Raw genomic sequence first — 27,425 nt, forward strand, 5'->3', positions numbered from 1 at the left:
CGGAGTATTAGCTGTCTTGTTCTAAAGTAGAAATCTAAAATAAGTCAGATTAATCACATCCAAAGAAAATCTTATTTCTCAATATTAGCTATAAGTTGAACTTAAAAGGATTGCCTCAGAATGCAGACCTCTAAACTGTCAAAGTCTAAACTTAGCTGAACTGAAACTTTAAATGCCCATCAAAAGACTTCCTATCCTGTGACTGAACTACCTGCAACAAGCAAACACGACAAGCTATGAGAAAACAACAGCAGTTGGAGAAACAAGGCTGAAGCAACTTGGACAGCAAAGCCACCCCAGCATTAATGTTTTGGAAAAACTAGATTCTAATTGTTCTAATAAGGAAGGACTATTAAATTAAAAAGACAATTTTTTAATTTTTTTTTTCCCAGAAAACAGAATATAGCTTTTAAGAAACATCTTCCAATGGTTCCAACTACTTTTCATCACAGGTATCTTCACCAAGCACAAAGAGGATGTCAGGACAGGCCCTTCTGAAAAGAACATAGGTCTCACAGAAATTCACTATTCTAAGTAGAATTCTCATTATTCCCCGGGGCGGGGGGGGGGGGGATAAAGGCAACTATTATCAGGTTCTTTTTGCTCTAGTTTGGCTGGTCCTATAAATCAAAAGATACAGATAGCATTTAGAAACCATCCAATTCTTTCACTGAAAGAATCCATAGTCCCTAAATATAATGTCACAGAGTCACAAGCTCAACCATTACAGAAATAAAAATAGCACTTGTAGGAAGTACTCATCCAGTTTTCTTGTTCTGTCTATCCCTTTGGAAGAAACATCCAAGAACGTTATGCTTTTCTGTGGCTTATACTGACTGATCTTTAGCATTTTCATAAGCCTCTTAAATGTAAAACAAGTATTCAGGATTTTTCATATCTTCTTTAAATATATAAGCTACTTCCAGTCCAATTTTCATTTCTATTCTGCTTCTCAGGCATCACTAAGTCATCTCTTCTAATGTCAGATAACGAAGTTTTGAAATACAAAAAAAGTCTAATTAAATATAAGACAACTCAACTGTATTTCAGTTATACACTAGTAGTATTTATCCTATGTAAAACAACTGTCCCGAACTTCAGCTTAAAACTCTGCAACCAAATATTTCAAAGAGTAAATCTAATTACTTAGAGATATATTAAAATACATTTTTCACTAGATCAGATAAGCTGTATATTTTTGTATATGTTATATTAACTAGTACTTTTTGATTTATATGTGGTGTATGCTGAACAAGGAGCTACACTGTGGAAGCCATGCAGATGCTAAATCTAATAAAGAAGGCACAGCATCACAAAAGCCACCAAACAAGCAAGTGCTCAGTGATGTGCAATGGTTTCTGCTGCATTAATTCACCTTAACTTGCTGCACTGTACTGAGGAAGTTCAAAACTGACTCTGAATATCTTGATGACCATTTTCCACACTACAGCTGAAATAAAAAAAAGGCCATCCATTTTCATGACAAGCTCCAATTACGAAACATTTGATTGGCAAAATAACAGTTTACATATTTAACATTCATTCATTTATTTGTGTAGGCACATAGTGCAAAGTGCTTCTTTTTCCATGCAGTTTTAAGGGGAAAAGCAATCAAGCTGCGTGTTACTTTTTTTTTTTTTTTGGCTTATTTGGATGAAGAAATAAACACACTAGAGAAGTTTAGAAAAGAAAGAGCGGAAGGGATTTCAGGACAAACCAACAAAAGAAGCGAAAATAATATCTTGTACTTTTGGGATGGTTATTTTAATTTAAGACTTGTGCTTGAAAACAGAATTGCAAATTCTGGCTTTAGATAACTTGAAATTTATTTTCAATGAGTGAAATCTGAATGGACAGTAATATAAAGATTAAATAACAAGAATATGGGGGAAAACAGCAGGCCAATGGTTACATGTATCAGTATCTGGGGAAAAAAGATCACTGCATAAAATTTCCCGATTACAAAGTCCAACAGCAGCATTTCTCATTTTCTTCAGTCTCCTGTGGAGATCTTTATCATGTTATCTATGTAATTGTAGAAGACAGTAAAATAGTTGCCTGGAGGAAAACTGCTGTAGCATGGAGTCAATGACATGCTGATCTGAATATGTGCATTGCTGTAAGCATGGTATTAGCTGTTCTTTTGCTCATTCCCAGTGTATGCTTCTGAAACTTCCCACAGTGCGAAAGAGTAACTTTTTCTAAACAGCTTTAACTGGATCCACTCCCAAAAGCAGAGACATAAGGATAAAATGAAAAATAAAACAATTACTTACAACTACTTACAGATTCATTCTTCCAATGACAGTAGAAAATAACCATGCTAAAAAGATGATAATGGCTTGCCTCCATTAAAAATAGGTTTTAATAAGAGATTAAGCCTAATTGATGATTTTGGTAAAAGTTGTTCAAAATGTTAAAATTAAGTTCGTATCTGATCTCTGCCTTTTAGATGTATCTTATTTCTTCTTAAAAACGCTTGATTTTCACCTTTTCAGTACAGATCATGGGTAAAAACATCTGCCAGTACAGACAGATGGAATCATACAACAGAAATTTTTGCATTAAAGAATGAGAAAATTTTAATTTGAGAGAATTTTATTTATGAAGAAATCCTGTCCTGAAATAAAACTAAAATGCCAAAAACGTATTACATTATTAAAATGGATTAATGATATTGCTACAGTAACTAACAGCTCTTTCAATGCATCCAAGTAGCCATCCGCATTCAAGTGTGTTCAAATGCAACCAACAAACAGGCAACCTGCATTCAGAATTTCTCTAAACCTGTTACTACACCAACACCAATACTCAGTCTTTACAAAGTAGGAAAGAAATGAATGTAACTTGCTGGTTTTACTAATTCATTACACTAAGCAAGCTCATACAAAAAATATCTCTGTCAAATAAAGCATATATTCTTTCAAAGGAAACTAATTTTTAATGAAACAGACATTTAATTGGCTTATTAATGTTTTAATTTTAGCTTTTTATCTTGAAATGGTGTCTCGGCACTCTGAATCAGGCAAAACTGATGAATTCACTGGAGTGGGAGGTAGGGGACAAAATGAATGATGGTATAAGATCCACTGCTGAAGTCCAAAACAGACTGTAAGATCATCAGTAAATTATGATTGTTCTTTACATATACCCAATACAAAAAATACAGCGAAACATTAGAAAAGTTAATTCTCTGAACATCCTTAAATTGTTCTTTTTTTAGCACTAATTTGTGTAAATATATTTCTCATCTAATATATAAAAAGTATTACCATATACTTCAAGTCCAAATTATATTGCTTTTGCAGAGGTGCAAGGAAATAATTCTGACTGTACATGCACAGGTACTTGTCTGTACAAAGTTTACTTTGCTGTAATTTACTTTGTTGTAATCTACTTTAGGTCCATCTGAAGATACAACATCCAACCTAAAAGTTACCAGCTAAGTGTACAAAACTATACACATACGACTGTATGCAGAGGTACACAGTAGTATTTCCACATCTAGATCTTACTTATTCCACTTCAAACTCGGTTTTCAAAAAGCCTTATGAAACAGCTATTCAGTAACAGCTGCACTAAGACAATGTTTTTCTAAGGAGATCAGGACATAATAGAGCATTTAAATGTAAATTCATTCAGTAACAATTACCTAATTAAATATGTACATAACCACATCAACATCTCTCATTGAAAAAATCCTAATTACATATTTATCTGATAGAAATAGCTTTTGAGCTGTTAAGGATTAATTACCAAAGTAAAAACTTCCCTTTGTGATACTGCAGTCACAAAGGTAAAATTAAAAAAAAATTAAAAGAACTCAATCAGCTCATCAGTCCAGGCTTAGGTAAACACGACCTTATTGCATTTCAAATATTCCCCTATTACCATTCATGTTCTCACATAGACAATGTATTGTTGACTTGTCTGGTTTAACACTGTTAATAATCTTACACTTGTTTTCTGTTGATCTGCTACAATTTCCTTAAGATGCAATAAGAACAAAGATAAATATCTTTATACATCAGCATAAGAATGTTGTTTTAAACATTAATCATTTTACTTCATTAATTCTCTAAATAACTTTACTACACATGAGGAATTATATAACCTCCTTTGACCTGGAGAACAAGGTAAATCACCATCTCCAAAAACACTGCAAGCTTGATTACGTTGACCTTATTTTTATGTTCATCAAAAATTAATATATGAGCCTGCAAGTACTCTTAATTTTTTCTATCCCAAAAGAGCATATACTTCATATACTTATTCTCTAATTCCAGATTCTGCGTAACAGTAATCAGTAAATCATTGAGAGACTTCCTTTAGTGGGCCTACATGCTTGCCAGTAAGAATTTTCTACTCAGGCTTTTTCTAGACTATATTTTAATGGCAATTTTTTTTTTCCCCTGCACACTAATAGTCCAGAACATGCCCTTAATCCCTATTCATAACCTGCTGCACATATCTACACAAAAACAGGCCTGTTTTTAAGAATGATAAGTTTATTTGAAAAATAGGGAAATTCTCAGCTCATGTTGCAAATTAAACAAAAGATATTGATTCCTCATAGGCTGCAGACTGAGACTACTGCTCAACAATTCAGATATGAGAAAGATGAAAAATATCTTTACTACTTCAACAACTCTACCATCAAAACAGGGTACGAAAGAGAACTAAGTAAACCAGGTGGCACAAACAGGTCTTTGACCCACAGAACTTGCATAATACCAAATACAAGATGGACAACCTCTTACACAGGTGAGAAATCTGGCCAGTAAATGCAGATTACATTTAGAAAAAATGGTATAAGCCAAATCTTTGAGTATGACATTATTGTGAAACAGGAGTCTTCAAAGTTTATAAGATGACAGCTCTTAAAAACTTATTTTAGCAATAATGAAGAATACAACATTCAGCACAAATTCTTCTAAGAATAATCCCATCAGTACATTTGCTGCTTTCAACCAAAACAGATGGCCACGGAGAAGTGGTGCGTGTGACACCAAATTACCGGACTAGTAATTAGCATCCAGTATGCATGATGAGCACAGGATGCTGATGAGCATTTTCTTAGAAAGCCTGATAAGGGAGTTTCCTGAGAAATCCAAAAGGTGCTTGGAGAATAGGAAATGAAAGATGAAAGATTAAAGGTTGAACATGTCTCCCAAATCACATTTTTTAATTACCTAGTTTGTGCTTATAATTTAATTTTTTACACCATCAAGCCTATGTATGTGCATATACACAAACACGCAGAGCACAAAACAGCAGGAATGGGATAAGAGTAAATCACAGTGTGGACAAACAAGTCTAAAGCAAGCCTTAGGAACACAGGTCTTGCCTGTGTTAAGGTATGGGATTGATTACAGGGCTGTTTTAGAGAGAGTCATTCTACCACTGTATTTTTTTTAAGTGGAAGAGCCTTCAGAAGGAATCTATAAATTAATGTGAATTTTAAAATGAATTATTTATTGGACAGGGAAAAAAAATCAACTACATTAAAGGCCAAAATGTATTTAAAAGATTAAAAAACAGTCTATGTATCTGCGTATGCAAGGGTGAATTTAAGAAATACTGAAAATCAATACTTCTTATCCTAAACTATAAAAAACCAGAAATTGTCTTGCACATAATTATGTAAACGGTAGGCAAAAAGAACTCATTTGAACAATCCCATTGTGGTGGATTGACCCTGGCTGGACGCCAGGTGCCCGCCAAAGCCATTCTATCACTCCCCTCTCCTCAGCTGGACAGGCGAGAGAAAATATAACAAAGGGCTCGTGGGTCAAGATAAGGACAGGAGAGATCACTCACCAATTACTGTCACGGGCAAAACAGACTCAACTTAGGGAAAATTAACTCAATTTATTACAAATCAACCAGACTAGGGTAATGAGAAATAAAACCAAATCTCAAAACACCTTCCCGCCACCCCTCCCTTCTTCCCAGGCACAACTTCACTCCCAAATTCTCTACCTACCCCTGCCAGCAGCACAGGGGGACGGGGAATGGGGTTTACGGTCAGTTCATCACACATTATTTTCTGCTGCTTCGTCCTCTTCAGGGGGAGGACTCATCACACTCTTCCCCTGCTCCACCATGGGGTCCCTCCCACGGGAGACAGTCCTCCACGAACTTCTCCAATGTGGGTCCTTCCCACAGGCTGCAGTTCTTCACAAACTGCTCCAGCGTGGGTCCCTTCCCCAGGCTGCAGTCCTTCAGGCACAGACTGCTCCAGCATGGGTCCCCCACAGGGTCACAGATCCTGCCAGAAAACCTGCTCCAGCATGGGCTCCTCTCTCCACAGGTCCGCAGGTCCTGCCAGGAGCGTGCTCCAGCATGGGCTTCCCACGGGGTCACAGCCTCCTTCGGGGACCCACCTGCTGCTGTGTGGGGTCCTCCCTGGGCTGCAGGTGGATATCTGCTCCCTCGTGGACCTCCCTGGACTGCAGGGGGACAGCCTGCCTCACCATGGTCTTCACCATGGGCTGCAGGGGAATCTCTGCTCCAGGGCCTGGAGCACCTCCTCCCTTCCTTCTGCATTGACCTGGGGGTCTGCAGGGCTGTTTCTCTCACATGTTCTCAATCCTCTCTCCGGCTGCAGTTTCTGTCTCCCAGCAACTTTTTTTTCTTCTTAAATATGTTATCCCAGAGGCACTACCACTATTGCTAATTGGCTCAGCCTTGGCTGGTGGCGGGTCCATCTTGGAGCTGAGCTGGCATTGGCTCTGTCGGACACAGGGGAAGCTTCTAGTAGCTTCTCACAGAAGCCACCCCTGTAAACCCCCCGCTACCAAAACCTTGCCACACAAAGCCAATACACCCATAAAAAGTAATATGTTTAATAAATTACCTGGATAACTTAACCAGGCTAAAGGTTCAACTTCAACTTGGATAAATAAAAAGTAATAAAAATTATCCAAGACATTGTATGTAAATATAACAACTTCTAAAAATTCAGAAGTTTAATTTTTTCAGTGATGAAAGACCGTGTCAAGTAAGCTCAGCAACCATTTACATAAGACAATAACTCTATGTAAGTATAAATTCACCCACTCATGAAGAAATTTTTACTTTAACCTGTTATTGTCATGAACTGAAGAACTAAATAAATTCTCAAAGAAACATGGATGGCAGGAAAAATAACTTTTTCAGTGACATGGTACACACAAGCCTATGATAGTGGCAGTTTGCTGCAAATTCAAACTATGCAATATTGGTCAAATTTCTTAATCAAAATGACATCTTTCCTTATTTTGTAATCTCCCACGTCATCCACAGCTAATAAAGAAATGCACCTTACAGACTTCTTGCCTTATTTACAAAAGAACATAAGTACCATCCATTATTTGCACTTTTTAGCACAAATTGCATATATGGAATTAAAAAAAAGCATATTTGAGGAGAATGAACTCTGACTGCACATGCAACACTACTTCTTACATTGCTTAATTGTTGAGTGCATTCCTTAACTATCTTAATCTGCTGTGATCTTCAATTTCCTAATGAAACTGCTACACATGCATTTGTGGCAAAAAAGCCACAAGGCTTGCTTTATTTATGAGATTCAATCATACTTTTTACACACTGTTATAGGTTTTTATCATTCAGATAAAGAAATAATCATGACACATGCTACAAACTCTAGGAGAAAAACCTGCTCCATCTATTCAAAAATAAGAGTATGGTTTCTTGATTTTTCTTCCCCTATCTTCCTGTAAGAAAGGTAGTATCTTTAAATTAGAGTTGTACCGTAATAAAGTAAATTTTTATCTCATAATTCACTAAGGACAGAACATACAAATCAGGTCAGAAATGTCTTTGATGAGAATACAATTCATAGAATCATAGAATGGTTTGGGTTGGAAGGGACCTTAAAGATCATCTAGTTCCAACTCCTCTGCCATGGGCAGGGACACCTTCCACTAGACCAGGTTGCTCAAAGCCCCATCCAACCTGGCCTTGAACACTTCCAGGGATGGGGCATCCACAGCTTCTCTGGGCAACCTGTTCCAGTGCCTCACCACCCGCACAGTGAAGAACTTCTCCCTTATATCTAATCTAAATCTACCCTCTTTTCAGTTTAAAGCCATTACCCCTTGTCTTAGCACTACAGGCCCTTGTAAAAAGTCCCTCTCCAGCTTTCTTGTAGGCCGCCTTTAGGTACTGGAAGGCTGCTATAAGGTCTCTCCTTCATAAGTCAATAAATTTTTTTAAAAGTATTGTTTTTTATCAAAACTAATGTGCTATAAAAGCATTAAATATTTTCTGTTTCTATGAAATAAGGCAATTAAACCATATAGAAGAAAAATTGTTTTGCAAAAAAACTTACTCTTTTTCCTTTTTTTGGTTATTGTGCTTAAGTACTTAATTTTTCACCTCTGCTTTGTAATTTGTTTTCTACATCTTAAAGTAGACATTAAAAATCTCAGATTTCCCAAATTAAAAACAAGCAAAAAAATCCCCATGATGATGAAAAAGCCCAATTACTTTTTGATTCCTATGATTTAAAAAGGTTTGCATTTAAACTAAAAGCAGCCTATCCAAATTAAAAAGTTTCAGCATACAGACTTCTGAAAACTGTATTGGAATTGGTTTGAAATCTATAAAACATTATTAACTAACCATATTTCTAATTTAAAATAAGACAAAAAAGCTCTTTACAACTATGTTTAAAGCACTGATCTACCTAATTTTAAAACCTTCTCTTAGCTTTTGAGATGCTAATGATCTATGCAACAGTATTTGAAAGTTACGTCCCTGACATTCATATAGCATGTTATCATTCCTTAAGCAATTCTTTCTCTTTTAGCTTTTCTTCCTGTGAGTTACTTCATAATAAACACACAAAGTTCTGATATTTGGATGCCAAAAGCCATTAAAGTAATTTCCCAGTCTGTTGGAAAGCATGCTTGAGAAGATTTAGATCTGCACCTCTGTGCTGCTTCACTATAGAAAGATCATTAATTATAACTATATGGAGACCATAGGGAGAGTAAAACGAATGCACAAGTCAGAACTAAAATATGCTGCTCCCTTTGGAATATGTCTCTCCCATAGTTATATTAATTGTAATTAACTTTCTCCTTCTTCACAATTCTTTCATTTTTACACCTGCAGAAATCTTTTGGTTTCTCTTCAATTTCATTTTACTGCTTCTACCATTATTCAAGATCTTGTTTTCCATTTATTCCCATGAGGCAACATTTCCAGTTTGTAGTTTCAAATAAAATATCTTTCACTAACCTCTCACTACTTCTTCACAGTAGAAGTCTATTAGTTTCTTAATTGCCTTCAAAAATGAGACAATATAAACCACAAAAGGTATTTGAAACTTAACAGAAATGCATTATTTTTAAGGTAACATTCATATTATCAAATTCACTTATTTTTTAAAATTCTGGGAGTGCGCATTAAACATTATGAAATAACACATCTTGTTCAGACAGATGCATTTAAAAATTTAGAAATATACATACAGATGCCACACAAACTTTAAAGATAGATAATTAAAATGCACATCAGTAATCATATTTATATACCTAAACACACTGTCTTATGCACTAAACCAAGATTTTCCTTAGCAGAATTTTTTTATATACATGAGGAAGAAAAATCCTTTTTCCTCAAGTACTCTTTAGCATACCTCAGAGAAAATAAAAACAAACAAGAGCTAGAAGTAAATACTTGAATAATATAAAAAGACTGTGTGTGATTTAACAAACAAATCAGCTGAAAACCTTAAATACTTAAAAACAATAGAAAAGACTAGTTCTGACTTACTTATTCTGATTACTGATGACAAAAGTTTTGAGCTTGTTTTTTCTTATGAAAATGTAAAATATTATTTAATATAGAGTACAGTTAGATACTAGGCCAGAAGAAAATCTGTATTAAGCCCTAAACTACCCGAGGCACTTGAAGTAGAAGACAAGCAAGATCGTGGATCTCCATCTGAAGAACAGTATAGAATCACAGAATGGTTTGGGTTGGAAGGGACTTTAAAGATGATCTAGTTCCAACCCCCCTGCCATGGGCAGGGACACCTTCCACTAGACCAGGTTGCTCAAAGCCCCATCCAACCTGGCCTTGAACACTTCCAGGGATGGGGCATCCACAGCTTCTTTGGGCAACCTGTTCCAGTGCCTCATCACCCACACAGTGAACAATGCTTTAAAAGTAAAAGTAAGAGTAAGAGTAAAAAGTACACTAAATTACAGTAAAGCAAAATAAAAGTACAGTAAAGCAAAGTAAAATAAAATAAAAATCACATAGCCAATGGAGCAATTGTTATGACCTCACAGACTTTCTTGGAGAGAACAGAAATGCGTGGTGGTAGTAGTAAAATGACGTGGAATAAACTTTCAGGAAGAACCGACAGCAGAGACAACCTGTAGTCTAAGAAGCAATTCTACTCTACCAGCAGAAATAGAAAACAAACTAGTATAATTATGCTAGTTCAGCATTTTTATAACTCATGCATTTAATCACAATATAAAATTAAATTAATGAAACTTAAAGGTCCTAAAGACTTCCTCTAGTAAAATACAGACAGTAGCATGCTGAGTAACTCAGACTGGATGAATCTCTCTGTGAGCTGAAACCATATAGCCAAAAAAAAAAAAAAGCATAGTCAGAAAAAAGCAAGGCAGGGTTTGTAGGATGAACAGGTATCTTGTCACACCAACTGATTAATTAGGGAGAAGAACACGAGACAAGTTTACAGACACAAAAGCTACTTTCATGGTCTCTAAAGAGCTATTACCACATTACAGAAACATTAATTTAATTTTGTTAAAACCTTTGATTACTTCCCTTTGACCTTTGAAATTTCTTATTAATTTAGAGATTTGTTCTATACATCTCTTATAGCAACAATTCAAAAGAATTTCTCCAATTCTGTCCATAATACAGGGTCTGGAAAGCTTCTTGACAGCAAATACCTAAGCACAGAATCCACACAGCTGCCCTGCTATGGGGTGACATTTCACAGGTTCCCTTCACACCTCTGTCAGACTTTTTGACTCTTTGATAGGCTTCCTGGTACTGATATGATTGAAGAAATTATTACTAACTTTCAAGTCTCTATCTGGCTATTCCTCTAAAATGTAAAACCATGACTGCCATCTACAAGATTTAACTTCCTTGGCTTATAAACTCCTTTCCATACTTCAAATTTTGATTCTGCTTTTCAAAAAAGTCTTCACACCACACCTTTACTATGAACAATAACTGGAGGCTGGGCCATACATTGCAATATACTGATGAGTATTCTCAACATACTCTTCTTTCATATGATACAGAAGCATGCGCACAAAGATTAACAAAAAAACCCCAACCCAAAACCTCAAACCCCACGTGCAGATGCCTCCACTCACAATAATGTGGAGAACAGAACAGAGAGCAGGAAGCTGTAAGCTTAAGGAAATATCATCCAGTTACTTTTACCATAACAGCAATAAGAAATTTTTCTATAAGGACAAAATATTATGTTAGGAAGAGTAGGAAGATGAAGGTAATCTTACACCTACAGACATAAATGATTCAAAAAACCGTGTATGAAATGGCAATTGCCATTTTTTCAGTTACTATCTTATGTCAACAAAGAAAAAGATCAAAACTTTTCATTTAATTCTCTATTTAACAAGAATGCCAGTCATATACAGCACCATCTTTAAGATAAAAACAATGTATTCAAATAGTGGTACCTGGAAGTAATTATTACCAGTCATCAGAAAGAGTTAAGTCTGATAAATCCTCTGTCTGACACTTATTTTAATCTTTGAGATAGCAGGTGTTTGCTTCTTGAATAGTTGCTCTTACAGCTTTTCTCTGTAGCCAATCTTTCTTAAAAGGATCCCTTTAGGCACTTCTTTTTAAAGCTTGTCAGCCAAACACAGATCAAGAATACAGCAACTGTTGCTTACTACACTTTCAATGAAAATATTGCAGTATGATAATTAGATATATCACTGCTTTGAAATACTTATTTAGGTAGGTTAAAGTGACAGCTTTGGGACTCAGAGCACACCACTTAGTATGTAGATGCCACTCTGAAAAAGGAAGAGCATTTTCTAACATGACAAGTCTGAACGACTCAGATATTTTCTTCTTAAGTACATAAAAGTCCTTTCCTTTTATTCAAAGACCTACAAAAATAATGCTGACATTTAAAAAAAAAAAAAAAAAAAGGACATTTGCAGGGTTTTCTTTTTATCTTTATAAACATATTTTTACATTTTTCCCCTCTTCTCCTGAAAAAAGGGAAAGTTACTTTTTAATACAAGTTTTCATGTGAACGTCTATTCGTAAGAAATCATTTACCTTTTTAAATTTGAAATACCTGAGTAACCTCTAATGTAGTCTTAGTACAAATCCACCACTTTCCATTTTGTCTAACTTTTCTATTCCTCTTATTACCATATTTAATTTGACTCAGAACAGCAAAAGAATAGCTTTTAAAACAGGTGAAAGCATCTTTCCTTTTACACTTATTATTTACAAAAATTGGATCAAATTGCATCAGATAAAAAAATCAGGAAGATTACACTGAAAAACTGTTCTTGGACAAATACATCATTTCAGTTTGTTTTAGGACATTATAAAATTAGTATAAGCACAAAGGAATGCAGAAAATACTTTCCAAAGTAAAAAGAAAAACAACTTAAATATGTACTTCTCTTATTTATCAAATAGAAGCTCATGAAAAAAAAATGTTAAACCAAACTGTCATCTTGAATTATATTTTGATAATTTGCATAATCTGCATTGATATGTTGAATATATAACAGTTCAGAACTATAAAACTCAGACAGCATTATCTGAAAATTGTTTGAGTAATCAAAAAATACCATTCTAGACTGTAAATAGTAACATTACAAAGCAATGCAGCAATCCTATTAAGTTTTAGTAAAGTCTACTTTACTCTTTGAAAATAGAAGGCAAACTGTTTCAAATTAGATGCAAACAGTGACAGAGAAGCTTCATAAAACTCTAGAAGATTAATACAACTGTGACAGCTGCTCTTTCTCCCCTATCATCTAAACTTGAATTTAGATTCATAATGCAACAGAGAAGTTCATTTAATAATAAAACTGAAGTATTATTATTATTTTTCAACAGGTCCTGGATTTAGGTTTTTTTCCTTCTGTACATTTTATGACTTGAAATACAGTGTTGGCTTCATGAGCTGAATTCTGACAGCCTTGGTAACTCTACTAACATACAAAATTGCACATATTTTAAGTTCTACAACAACATGATGACAGACTCCCTGTTAAAGGCTTTTTTTTTTTTTTTTTTTTGCAAGGGCATCTTTCATATATACTTTACGTACTGGGTTTTTTCATTCAATATTAACATTCAAGAATCTATGCTTTAGTTATGTGGATTGCCCTTTCTTTGAATACAATCTAAAAGCTTAAAAAAAAGTCTGAAAGACTAATACACTTTAAAATTTCAGGGGTTTTGGGTTTTGTTTTTTAAACAGAAACTCGTAAGACACTATGAGCAATGAATACCATTACTCAAAATATTAATTTTCTCTCAGAGAACTAAAAATAACAGACAATTAAGCAGTTGGATATACTTACTGGAATAATTTTAATGTCTCTCTTTCAGTTCTGACAGCAATTGTTAACTGCAGCCAGAGAATTCTAACTTTAATCAGGCTTATTCCACTTCAAATAGATAGGAACCTTTTTTAAAAGTATCCACAAAAAAGTTTTGGTTAAAATACGTTAATTTTTCCTTGACAGATAGTGAAGCTGAGGATACATCCTACTTCTTCAACACACCCTTATGAGTTAAATACTCAGCACTACTACTACTATACATCTATAATCAAACTAAAGAAGATATTTTATCACAGCCCACACTTTATTCAAACTCGCAATATATGCCAGTCCATAAGAATAAGAATTTTGATTTTGCAATTTGTGTGGTTAACCGAATGGATTTTCAAGAACTTGATTTTGTTTCAATGGAGGTCATGAAGATGACTGGAGTTATTTTCTCCATCCCATCAGTATGATATGACTTCGAACACTTTGGTTACAAAGATCTATGGAATTACTTAAAAAAAACTAAGATTATAGAAAACATGACGGAAGTAACATTAAAAACAATTCTACATATGATAAGCAAAGCTTAGGTTTTGCCACCTTGCATGGGAATTTTCAGGGGGACTAAAAAAAAAAAGTCTGTGTTGCAATTTTTTTTTTTTTTTAATCAGTCTTGAAGTTGAAACTGGTAACTAGAAAACTTATATTCAATGTGCTTGGTTATCACAATTATTGATAAAAACTTGTTCTGTCAGTATGAAATCTTTTTCCAAGAAGTCTATTGGATGCAACCATGCCTCCAACATTTCAGATGAACTGTTATAATTAGCTTCAAAATCTGACAGTATATTGAAAAGAGTGAAATCAAAATTGAAACACAGAGTCAGAAAAGGATTGATTCTGTAAAACAGTATTGTCTATTATAATAAATCATGGCCGGCCATTCAAGACAGTACTAGGAAGTAAAAATACTAAAAAAGCAGGTTGCCATACCCAATATCTGTCTGTTGAGATGATTTTATGAGTACTCCCTAACGTGCTAAGCAAAAAATAAGTGGAGTTCAAAGACTTATCACAATCATGAAGTTTAATAATGCAGCTAAAGCAGTCTAAGAGCTGCCTGGCATTAAACAGAGATCTTGCTTCTCCCTTCTCCCCAAACATGCTCCTATCCCCACATCAGCACTGATGTTCATCTCTGATCCTCGAGATGAGAGCAGAAAGTTCAATTATTCATTTTATTATGGTGCTAGTTTCCTGCCAGTTTAACTGAACTGACCCACTGTGCCAGAGAAAAGACAATGGTGACCAAAGAGAGAAGACAGGAATGCACGTTTGGGGTTGGAAAAGAAAAAGCAAAGCTACCCAATTTTGACAGCAGCAAGTTCTGATTTAGCTGTGTGATCTAAGCACACGGCAAGCAAACCCCTTTCTGTCCAACTAAACCCGATTTGAAATACTCAAATATGCAGCTCCACTGTTAAGTTTAAAGAGCAGTGAAACAAAGCTAGAACAGGCAGGGTACACTGATCTCTTGAAACAGCAAATGGGATCTGGAAGAAAATTAATTCTACAGCACATAAGAATGTAGTTCACGCAGTTCCAAGCCCTTACTGGGAATCAAATATATTAATGAGTAAAAAATACGTGGCAATATACTATCACCCAACTACACCAAACAGTTACCTGTAGATGTGTGCTCAGCTGCTCATTATTAACACCTTCTCAAGTTTACTATACTCCAAAAAATGCCAGTAGCACTACTGGGGTTGGTACAATTAGCCAAAAATCAACTGATTAAATAAGTAAATCACCTCATTTTGACCAAAGCAGACTAAGAGAGAGCTTATGCAGGCAGATTCACTCATATATTTGATACCAAATGCCACCACTGACTTCCAGTAGGTTAAGCAACTATGGAAAAACAGTAGAGAATAAACTCTATCACTAGCAAGCCACGCACAAAGTCCATACCTGGGTAAAGTTCAACTACAGTCATTAGGGCTTTTACTATTTTAACTACATAGAAAAATAGTTCTTAACTGAAATAGTTATATAACTCTTAAGCCAGAACAAAGTGCTTACAATAGGATTAGTCAAACTGCAACTAAAAAATTAATATTCCAACAAGTCATGCTGAAAGATAAAGATTAATTTGTCCAGGTAAATAATTAAAATAAATCTCCAAACACAAAAACAAAATGATCAAAAGATTAAAGGAAATTTATAGTTCATTAGCCCCCTTTAATCAACCCTCTCCATTTCACGTCGTGCAGAAATATCTGCCTGCCTTCATGCTCTCTCATTCCCTAACCCTTCATAAACTATGCATGAGATGTCCTCTTAATACTATCCACATTCTCCTCACAGTTCTGTTTGCAATGCCTCCAAATATGCTGCTTTATTAACCAACCCTCGACACAGCAGTATATTATAGCAAGCACTGCTAGCTGACAAACAATTCAAACAATTCACTGCTAGTCCATCTCATATGAATTCTCCTCCTTGATTAAAGTGAATAGAAGGATGTAAAATAGTAAGATTTCTTTCCCAAATAGGCCTGAAAAAACTATGTTGTATATTAATAAGAAAATTGCTCAGACATAGTGAATGATTCATTTTTCTTAAGTGAGACATACATAAAAACAAATGAACAATTTAAAAATATAATCTAGCCAAGTGCTTCAAAAGAGTGCTAAGGGGTTTTTTTAAAGCACTAAAATTTAGGTCTGTGGTTTTGTCTCCTTTGATGCAATGTAATTTACCTGGAGGAACTTTGGGATTTTTTCACTACAACTGAAAAATATTTAAATGAATAGGAAAAAAACAAAAAACCCCAAAACCAAAAAACAACAAACAACCTTCTGAATTACAGAAGGATATGCATGTATTTTAAAGTGATTACAAATTCTCAGAATACACTGCTTCTTCACAAAGATCAATTATAACAGGTCTATAAACGTCAGAGTCTAAAAATTGCAGTGACTTAAAAATAGGGCAATCGGTACTTTCCGCACGAAAAGAATGGTTGAATTCCAGCTGAGGAACCTGATAGGTGGTGTAAAACAGAAGATGTAAGGAGGAAATGAGACCTATAAAAGCATCTCAGGAAGCTCCTAAACAAAGTAGAACAAGCCAAATCGTAAGAAACAAATAGGATAAAACACGATTTAGCTCCACAAAGTCTATTTAATAATGAGTTAAGAAACACCCTGTTAGAATTCTCTTTTAGCACCTACCATTTCTAGCTGCTTTCCCACTGCAGTCAAAATCAGTGCTGCCACACAGCACAGAAGACTGGTACGGAATTACCAATCCTCAGCACCGCAGATGGGCACAACACAGGTCTCTGTTTACTTACGGACCTTCTTTACCTTTTCCATGATACAAAGCAGGAATCATCAATGTGTAAAACCAAATTCAACTGCTGTTTATCTTACTCATCACAGTCTTCCCTCTCTTCAGCTACCCTGCAACATTTTCAAAATACTTTCAATGGACAATAGATTGGCGCATCAACAGCGTGAGAGTGGCGGAACATATTCCTAGAAACTGAAAAAGTGAATGGTGATTATCTCAAAGCAAGCTAAGATAACGCTGAAGAATTTTTGTGTCATGTTATAGTTACATATATGTATGTGTGCATATAATAACTGTTTCATAATATGTGAAAGCAGAGTGCTTCAAAAAGAATTGACAGGTAAGTCAGAAGTTTCAGATCACTGAGCGGCTCGTGTATGTTGCAGATCTTTTACAGAGGAATGTGTATAATGTTTTCTGGACTTATGCAGAAGATGGAATTTGGTTTTCGGTATTTTCAAGACTTCAATTCAAAAAAGTTTTGTGTAAGCTTTCTTCATTCCTTGCCTACTCAAGTCACACAGATAACAATATTCCATTGAATTATCAAAGAATATTTCATAGAGTATTGTTCATGTTTATGAGAATTTCAGTCAACTTCACTGATGTCGTGAGTATTACTATAAAAAGTCATGGAAATCATTAAGAAGCAGCACTGAAATATTCCTTTGTATGTGGAAACTACATTACTGGTGATTTGCATTAAGGAGAAAAAATTTAATGTGATCAAATGGAACTTGTGGCACTGAATTTTCATACGACAAGAGTGATTTAAATTATTTTGAATAGTTTTTCATGCAAGTTTTACAATGGTTTTAAAAAATGAGGAAATATTTTCTTAAATACTTTTACAATTTGCAAGAAAATGTTAAAATGTCAGTTATGGTTCATGTCAGTGCTTTTATGCAAATTTAATTTGTATAAGCTTCATAAATCATTTCAAACAAATGGGTAAATAAGAACATTTTAATACAGTATTGTTCAAAAACATGTATTTATTTAAAGAAAGAAAAGCATTAAAACAGTATTAGTTTGTTATAAAGCGTAACGTCAAAATTATCGGAAAAGTTCAAGAGCATACAACAACTGCAAATAAAATGTTTTCATCTCTCTAACTGAAGAAATCCCTCATATTCCTGAGCACTCTGTCCTGGGAAGTTTTCCAGTATTTCTTTCCTGGTAAACCAGAATACAGCAAGGATGTCATTCTCCAACCACTTCAAGGGCCTGGAAGAGGGAGAAGCATCCAATTAATGTAGTTACAACTCCTTGTTTAACTTCCATTTTATCAACACAATTTGTCATTCCTTCAGTATCACTCAGTCTCTTCTAAGTAGAATAACTACAAATGTGTTATACCTTTTCCACTTTATCTCATCAAAACCCAATGCACGAGCCCTATTCAAAATTCTCCAAAGACCAGTGAATTGGTGGAACTAAGTAAGAAAGGTCTAGGTGTTTAGATAGCAGGACTAATTATCTCAGATTAATATACATACTGCAGCAATCAAGGTTTCAGCTTGGTCTTGTAAAGAAAATAATGCATGCTAAACAAAAATTTACCTTCTAACCCTGCAAGTATAGGAAAAATCTCCTAGCAGCTCTCTGAAGTCAGTGGGTTAATAGTCTTTGCTCTCTAGCTTACTGCCTCATCATTCAGAAATTCAGTTTTACATGTACGTTCTAAACAGATTTACTTACTGCATAAAAATTACAACTCTCCTGCAAAAAAAAAAAATCTCTACTAAATTGACAACTTTTCCATATTTTATAAATAAACACTGAGGAATTACCTCAGATACAGCCATGATACAAAGCTCTGAAATATTACTCCAATTATACTATGAAAATAACAATTTTAGATACAGCATTCAACAAACTGCAGAAAAAAAATTAATAGTTTTAAATTTAATTATTTGCAGCAGATATGCTGAAAAGGAAGGGAAGAAGGCAATAACCAGCATGAAATCTCATTTTAAGGACAGAAAGACTTCCTGTGATACGAGAGGGAATGGTAAGAAAGGTAAGCAAGGGAGCTATAGACAGATGATGGCTTTTCCAGGACTAAAGAACCTTTATGTTCTCATAGTAACACTGGTCTGGGACTAAATGCCGTCCCAATCCCATTAGGATTTGGGCCTGGATTAATTATTCCATGAAGTCATGGCAGTATCAATTTAAAAAACACTAGAAGTTGCATTTAATGCCTTCTACAAAAGGATTTAAGATCACAAGAAAAATACTTACAAGGGTAAGACCCCTCTTTCCAAAGTTTTCAGTTCATGAGTTCTTGTAAGCATCCTCAAATTGTCTCAAGCTCCTCTATTGCAAGAAGATTGCAGACAATATCCCAATCGCCATTCCAGTCTTCAGCAGCCTCATTTTTCTTGACATTCTTTATCCGACATAAAATGATGAAATGCTACGATAGTGTTCATTTTCTGCCCTTGACTTCCTACTAACTCCTAATTTTCTCTTGATTCACCACTGCTAGGGGTCTTAAAGTGATTTCAAACAGCCATTCCACTCAGCAATGGCCTGACATGCATCCTTATTGCAATGGTGTTTCTCTTGAGCTTTCATCTCTCTGGACGGTGAATAAATCCAGGTCCTCTCTGTGGTTCTAGGCATACACACAAGGCCCAGTGAATTACTGAAATGCAGATGTAGTACTGAAATGTCAGATGTAGCGAAGTGTAGCTGAGTCCATGAGCGCAAGAAACAGCAAGCAACTGTGCAGCACAACTTAATAGTTGGAAACAACGTACAACAGGAACTCAGAGCACAAGAAGGTGTACAAAGAGAGCAACATGTGGGGCAACTTGAAATAGGACTTGCAATCCAGTGCAAAACTTCCTTGTCCACATTAAGTCAGTGAACAACGAGCAGTCATAAGGTATACCTTATCTCATTAAGAAAAAAGCCTCTGGAATTGCATCCACATGGACGAGATTAATTTCGACACAAACTAATATGCTACAAAGACACAGAGCTTTCAGAAAAACTGTCCTGACAGTAAGTAGCATTTGTTCTGACAACGTACGTTTTAACACTGCTATGTCACATAGGAGGTTAGAAGTAAGCACAAAATAGTTTTCCCATACCACTAGCATTTGAAATTCCAAAGCTGTTATATTGTGGTAGAATAAGCTTACAGATCTTTAGCATTTTTCATGGGAAAAAAAAAAAGAAAAAAAAAAGAAAAAAAAAAGTTGAGAATGACACACACAATCACCGGGTATGAGAAACCTAAGGTTTAAATTCCTTCTCCTCCTAATTTAGACCAGCAATTCTACTCTGAATCTACTGTATTCCAGCAGGGGCCAGTATATACCCCCTCTGAAATTTCTTTAATTGAGGTTGTGCCTCTCCTGGCTTGGTTTGATAACCAAGTTTTATCTTGCTGAAAATATTACAGTATTCTGCTTTTATTGCAGAGTGGGAACTAATGAAACATTACCAAATTACACTTTCATCATACACTGGTGGAAAGGATGCTCTCAACATTTAACATACTCAATTCCTACATTCAGTCACTAAACCTATTCTAACTGTGTGAACCTATGTGCTAAAATTAGATCCATCAATCCATACTAAACCATCAAAACATCTATGACTTTGGTCCTTATAAAAAGACACACAAATGTACTTTTTGGCATTCAGATTTGAATGAAAAAATGTTACTAGGCAAGTAAATTATCACTTCCATACATGTCATTTGTATTTTCAAAAGTTCTTTAACAACACTTCTCCAAATGGTTTCTGGATGTCTTTAGCAGAGCAGAAAGACTCCCATGACTAGAATAAATACGTCACACACTTGTTATGCAGGATTAAGGGCTCTCTCAGTTGTCATAAAGCTAAAATAAACATGGCTTTCCTTCCACCAGAATATTTGACAAAACTGCAACTGTGTATAAACATTATCAGCATATACTGTCAGATGATCTAACCAGCACAGATTTATTATTAATGGCATTGGCAATAATAGGAATTTATTATTAATCTTTAATAATCCTTTAGGACCTCTTTTTTTTTTTTAATTACAGAAAGAACCTAAAATAAAAGGCATTATCACTTTCAATGGCATGAATGAGGACCCAAGTGACTCAGAACTGCAACACAAAGGTTTCAGTTAACTTGAGAAAAATCCAAAAATCAACAGTTAAAAGAAAGTAACAAATAAAGCAATTTAAGGTACAAACCAATACTTACTTAAAATCAGAGCAAGAAAGAAGATCTAGAGTAAAAATCTAAGGTAAATACAGAGTATTACTAGAGTACATATTAAATATACTAATAGCTTAAACATTTTGGGTAGGAAATTTCTGCAATTCTGCATTTATTTCTATCTAAATTACTTGAGCACAATTCATAGTCTGAGTTTTGAATCTTTCTATAATTCTATCACAAATCTTGGGATTTTTGAGGTACTTCATAAATTTAATGTCCCCATTTCAAGTTTAAGTAAAATGCACACTCTTATTCATTCAAACTTGAATGCATCACTCAGTGTAACTTGAATATATTAGAAAGACTCAAATCAAAAAGCTATTTAAAGACAAATCTTAGAAAGTTTTCAAGTCACTGGGGGAAATAACTGCTGGTAGCACTTAGCCAGGACCACTACTATATTGAAGAGAACACCTTCATTTTAGTATTTTTCTTATTACATAGATATTAGTTTTTAAATGAGCCTCCAGAACACAGTTTTCTGAGTTTCATACATTTTCAGCGGCAAAAGATCTTTAACGGTTGTTAGGTTTTGAGTTTTGTCTTTCTTCACTGGACACTTACTGGAACAGCTATGCTTTCCGATACAAAAATACTGACAAACTGGCAAATACATTAACAATCACCAGGGTCTTCAAATGTAAGTTGGTGGTAAAGACAAACTTATTTACCATATTAATTAAATGGTCTATTTAACATGGAATATCAATTCTCTAATCACATCTCATTTGAACTTCTTATTTCAATTAACAACCCTAAAGTCTACTAGAGACCCTACTGTTCTAGGATCATTAGGAACATTTTCATTATCTGTCAAATGAGGGAGTAAAAGGCAGAAACTGCAAGTACTCTCAGGAGTAGGCCTCTACCCTACTTAAGAGATGATTAGGGAGAAAGCAGCAGTAGTTCTCATTAGTTGCTTAGCAATGAAATGTCCCCCTATGAAACAAGAAATTAACAAAGCAACAGAGGTGTTGCCATGCAAATGAGCAAATGGATAGTCTATCATCCACTCAAGGATAATCTGTCCTTCATTAAATCTAATCAATCTGGATTAAGACACCAATGGGTATCTCACATAGAGAAGGTAGGAAGAATCCAGTATATACAGCCTCACTGAAGTAGCCAGACGTCTTGTGCAATTTTATACAAGCGTTGTGTATTTCCATTGTATGTGTGTATGACAAATAGAAATACAAGGAAAAAAGTTTTAATTCAAACCAGATGAACATTGTCATTTATACTATTTAACCTTACCTTTTATATCCATAGTTATACCAAATTATCAATGAGTTATTGTTAATGATTAGCCATACTCTTAATATTTATAAAGACTTAAATACTAATCTATGAATTTAAGATATGAATTATGTTCTAGTAAGAGATGAGCATTTAACTAATATCAGAGTTTGCCATATAAAACAGTTTTCAAAAAGTATACTCCCATATAAGGCCACAAACTCAACAGAAATACAGCTGTTTACACTACTATTGTATTAGTGTTGTAAGCCCCAGAAAAGCAGAGTTCTTAACCAGAGAAATCTGATTACTGCTGCCTTAATTTTCCGACCCTAATTCCAGGTTGCCATTCTTTCAGTCACAGATTCAGTTTAATAGGTTCCCTCTACTTTAATTTCCCCACTACTCATTTAAAAGGTTTCCTTGTTTCATGGGGGTTTTTTTGTTTTGGTGTGGTTTTTTTCTTCGTCATTGTTGTCTGGTTTTGCTTTGTTTTTTTTTTAAACACCTGGTCCCTTCATATGTACAATTTGAAATTTTCACAAAAAATGTGAATTAGAAGAGAGAAAGAGAGAAAGGAGAATAAAACCAGCTATGAAGAAAAAAGCATCAGGAGTGGTGAACACTTCTTAACTAGAAATCGAGATGAAAGCATATCCTAGATTGTGCTTATTTCCCCTGCTTTCACACCTGAAAAATGAGAACACTGTCTGCAACTTCTACAGAGGGTTTTGTTTGGCTTTTTCTTTGTTGGGGGGGAAGTTGTTTGGAATAAAAACCTGAAAGATTCCTGAACTCCACTGACTACTTACACAAAATCTGATTGCTGCTCAGTATATATTTTAAAAGAGCTATACAGGTTTATAATAACAAAAATTTACGATAAAATTAATGTATCAAATTAAGCTTTGATTAGCTCATCCAAATCGCTATTCAGATTAAAATGAAGATGCTGTTCCAAAACCAGTACCAATTCATAATTCGGTATTAAGACAAATCTTACCTATATATTCACAAACGAAGACTACAAAAAAAGGAGTAACAAGATCATTTATGCCCTGAACATATCCACTGGCTGGATGACGTATTGCCCAGATAAACAAAATTCTTTCAAAGATCTGAAAAAGAGTTAAAGAGACTATCAGATAATTTATCAAGGGATGAGCACATTTTAAACAAGACACTTAAAAATTATACAAGGACAAATTTAATATCATAGAATTACTAGTATAAAAACATGCATACAAACGCATAAATGAACACTGGTATTGAGAATTAACTTCCAGTGCCAAGTAAGCTTCCCAGTTCCTCAAAAGGAAGTATTTTCAGGGATTAGCACATGTTAAAACCAACCTAGTATATAATTCAGTTACACTAGTTACAAAGTAGCACTTATTCCCTGGAGCTTTTCCAGTAAGCTAAAATTCCTCTTTTCTCAAGAGACAGAAATATTAAATCATCTTCCCATGATTTTTCACCGCTTTGAAAGAAGTATTTTATCAATATAGAATTCTATTTATTCCTAAATAACAGAAAGAAGTACTTTGTATAGCTTAGATTTTTTAATAACATGCCCATAAATGAGATTCCATAATAGTTAGCTTGCCTAATACTGCAGTGTGGGGTTTTAGACTTCAGAAGCATGTATACTGCTTAATAAAAAGATGTGATAAAAATCAGGAAATGTAGAAATAAGGCAACTGCCTGCTGTATCGCATAACCTTACCCCCTCAACTCTGTAAACTGTACCTTGCCTAAGATCTGCAAAAGCTCCTAAGGTCACAACATACCTGATCATGGGAAGGACAGCATGAGAAGAGTATGGAGCAGGGAAATCACAGAACTTCTGTGACACAATTTAGGTCTGTGATAAGCTGTATTTCCTCTCCATTATTTGCGTCTGAACATGCTACGTGTCTTTAAAATGCTGCAAATAAGGAGCAGTGTGAAAACTTCTACGTGCTTTGCCCTAATTACTGGTACTCAATCAGGTATAATCTTCTGAAGCAAAAGAACATTTGCTCTCTCCCTGAAAGGTCTGCCCAAGAAGCCAGAACACAGAGGCAGCTAACTGGAGCAGAGAAAGGAGAGCTCAACCAAAGGACTATGTTGCTCTTAGCATCGGGCCTCAATACTAATAAAAAATGAGAGACTTTGTAAGGACCCCAAGGAGATTGCATACTTTGCTGCAACCCCAGAAGTCAATGAATGCTCAGGCTTCAAGAAAGTCCGTAAAAGACCTGCCCTGAAAGGACGCAGTGTGGAGAGGGAGTTTAGTTTATGAAGTCTGTATTATTTCTATTCATTCTCACTTCAAGTTTTTGCTAGATTAAGAAGTTGACTATTCTAATTCCATCCTAAATAAAATACTATTCTTTAGTTTAAAAGCCCTCTTGCAGTCATTTTCAAGTAAGGAAAGGTCTAAGTATATATGACTTGCATCTGGGTGCTTGAAAGTCCCATCACAGGCTTCCACATGAGCTACCTGAAGCCAAAACAGATTGGCACCTTTCGCTTTTAAAACAAGTCCCAAATATCAACATCTACCTTTCTCCCACAGGCTTTCTTTTGAGAATCAAATTTCCTTCATCTCCAGGTTTTATGTTTCCCTGGCATGCTGAAAATCCACAGAACAAGGGAGATGGTCACCAACAATAAATATGAAAAGCTTTGGTGGGCACTGAAACACAAGCCTTAACACAGCTCGTGCCTCATTCATTACAGCTACAATTAAGATTCAGTTTTTGCTCAGTGTGATTTCAGTTTTGGGGCAAAGATTAGGCAGAAAGGGAGGTAATGATTTAGCACATTCTCCATAAAAGCCTCTTGTTTCATTAGCCAAGATGCTTATTCCTTTAGCTATAAATTCTTCTTGGTGCTAGTCCTGTCTCCTCATGTTTTTTAATATGCACTGCATATTAAACTGAAAAAATACTAACCTCTGCCCATCAAGCAATAACCAGTGGGGTTGCATTGTCTATCAATAACTGTATAAAGACCTTAAGTTCTGCCATTTACAGCTTGCTTTCACATTTTATATAATTATACCTTTATGAAATTACAGTTGTTTATGTCATATTTTTACTATTACTGGAAAACTGCAAATCTGTCTAGGTTGGTTAGCTCACAGCCATCCTTCCTGCTTCTGTCAGTTGCCATTTCTAGTTTCAGTAACATTAGTTTTTCAGTATTATCAGTGTTACCATTCTGTGTTTCACTTCAAATAAAGGACATGTTTAACATACTGCAAATACAAATAACTTTCTTGAAAACAAGTATCAGATAGAGGTGACTAGAAAAACCTATCTAAATACCAATCGCTGAATGTAGAATAGTGTTACACACTAGGCTAAACAAAAAACTCCCAGTGTGATGGAGTTACAAAATATGCACAGTGAGAAACAAACAAACAAACAAAAAAAATCAGTAATTCAGTAAGTAACAGCTATCGAAATATCCACAGTAAAAATTCTGTGTTTTTCATGAAGCCATGTCTCAAGTCAAACGACTCCCAAATTCATACCACCAACCTTTTCTTTCCTTAGAACCTGATAATATACATAGTTTGCATTGCAAATTGAGATGCCTGTGGATTGCAAAGCATTTTTAAAATCCAGGTATTAAAACTAAGGGGGAGGGTTGGGTTTTTTGTTTGGGTTTGGGTTTGTTTGGGGTTTTTTTTATTACTACTGAGCAGGAAGGATCACTCAGTGATTGGCACATCAGCTTTAATATCCCCAAATGCATCTAATCAGAAATTGAACAAACACACATTGAAATAGTGTTTTCAATTTTCTACCCATTTTCATAAAGTTTCATTTACTGTTTTGAATTGAAAAAAATGAGCACTGAAAACCTGAAAGGCAGACTGATTTAAGTTTCTATGCAGCACTCATCACTGTGTTCAAATAGGACTCACTAAAAAGGTCACTTCCCCAAAAGATTTCCTTCTTGATTTCAAAATCAGCAACAGAAACTGGAATTACTTTTCTACAAGAAACCACTACATCTCACAAGATGTCATTACCAAACAATTATTCTCTTTTGAATTTAACTCTCATTCATGATAACAGTAAGAACTATATTCATATACATAAAGAGAAGAATCCATTAGCTTAAATGCAGATTTTAAATTTTTTGTGGGTTTTGCCACCTCAGAGGACTTCCAAAGCCCCCAAACCTTTAATCACAAAAGCTTTTGAGAAATTGCTTCTTGTTTTCCAAGTAAGGGGAGGGGGAAGAAGAGATTAGGACAAATTTATAAACTATTTTTAAATTGTGTTGGTTACTTGAAATTACTTCTCCCATACTATGCAAGCATAGATGGGAATTACACAGCCATGTACTATCCATTTCAACACAACTCAGTTAAACATAAAGCAGAAATTGGTAATAGATTACAGACTACTCCACAGCAACTAATCAAATTTATTAAACCTAAACTTACAGTCATTAGTCTTTAAAATAAACCTGACTGAACTATATGGGGGAAGACCTCCAACTCCCCTCTCCTCCTCTTTGAAGGCCACTATTTATTTATTCCCAGTCCTCTAAGTCCTTGCTCCAACATTACCTTCCCCCCACTCAGGATCCACGTAACCCCCATAAAAAATAAACACTTTAAACTGATTTTAAAAGGAACATATGATAATGAGCTATTTCCACACAACAGACTCAGAACACCTTTTTCTAAACTGAAACATTACAGAAACCAAATTCCAAGTTCAGATAAGAAATTAAAACAGCTTCATTAACCCTAATGAAAAGCTCTTTGGGAACAGAGACTCAGATACCACCAAGAAAAACAAAAATTTTGGAACAGTAACATTTGGAAATTGAAGTCAGAAGACATTGTGAGGTTTACACACGCGTTATGTTTCTGGTCTTTTGACTAGCGTTTTTCTCCAGCTTTGTCACCTACAGTCTCTTCACCTCATTCTAAGTAACATTCTTCCTAGTAGCGGTATCATTATTCTAAATCTCTGCAGCATCAAAAATTAGTATGTACAAAACCCATCATAATAT

General features: G+C 34.9%; 1 protein-coding gene across 3 annotated transcripts in view; it reads right to left on the minus strand.

The window, feature by feature from the left end:
- Positions 1-27,425, minus strand: part of TBC1D22A (TBC1 domain family member 22A) — a 202,955-nt gene that overhangs the window by 134,716 nt on the left and 40,814 nt on the right. For all 3 annotated transcript variants that reach the window (XR_008235492.1, XM_052789034.1, XM_052789033.1), the window contains exon 8: positions 23,404-23,518. Coding sequence is in view for 2 of the 3 variants with exons in the window: in XM_052789034.1 (XP_052644994.1) it covers positions 23,404-23,518 (115 nt within the window). In the remaining variant the exon portion in view is untranslated. The remainder of the gene's footprint in view (positions 1-23,403; positions 23,519-27,425) is intronic.

The sequence above is a fragment of the Harpia harpyja genome, chromosome 6 (assembly GCF_026419915.1).
Source record: "Harpia harpyja isolate bHarHar1 chromosome 6, bHarHar1 primary haplotype, whole genome shotgun sequence".
Taxonomy (NCBI): Eukaryota; Metazoa; Chordata; class Aves; order Accipitriformes; family Accipitridae; genus Harpia; species Harpia harpyja.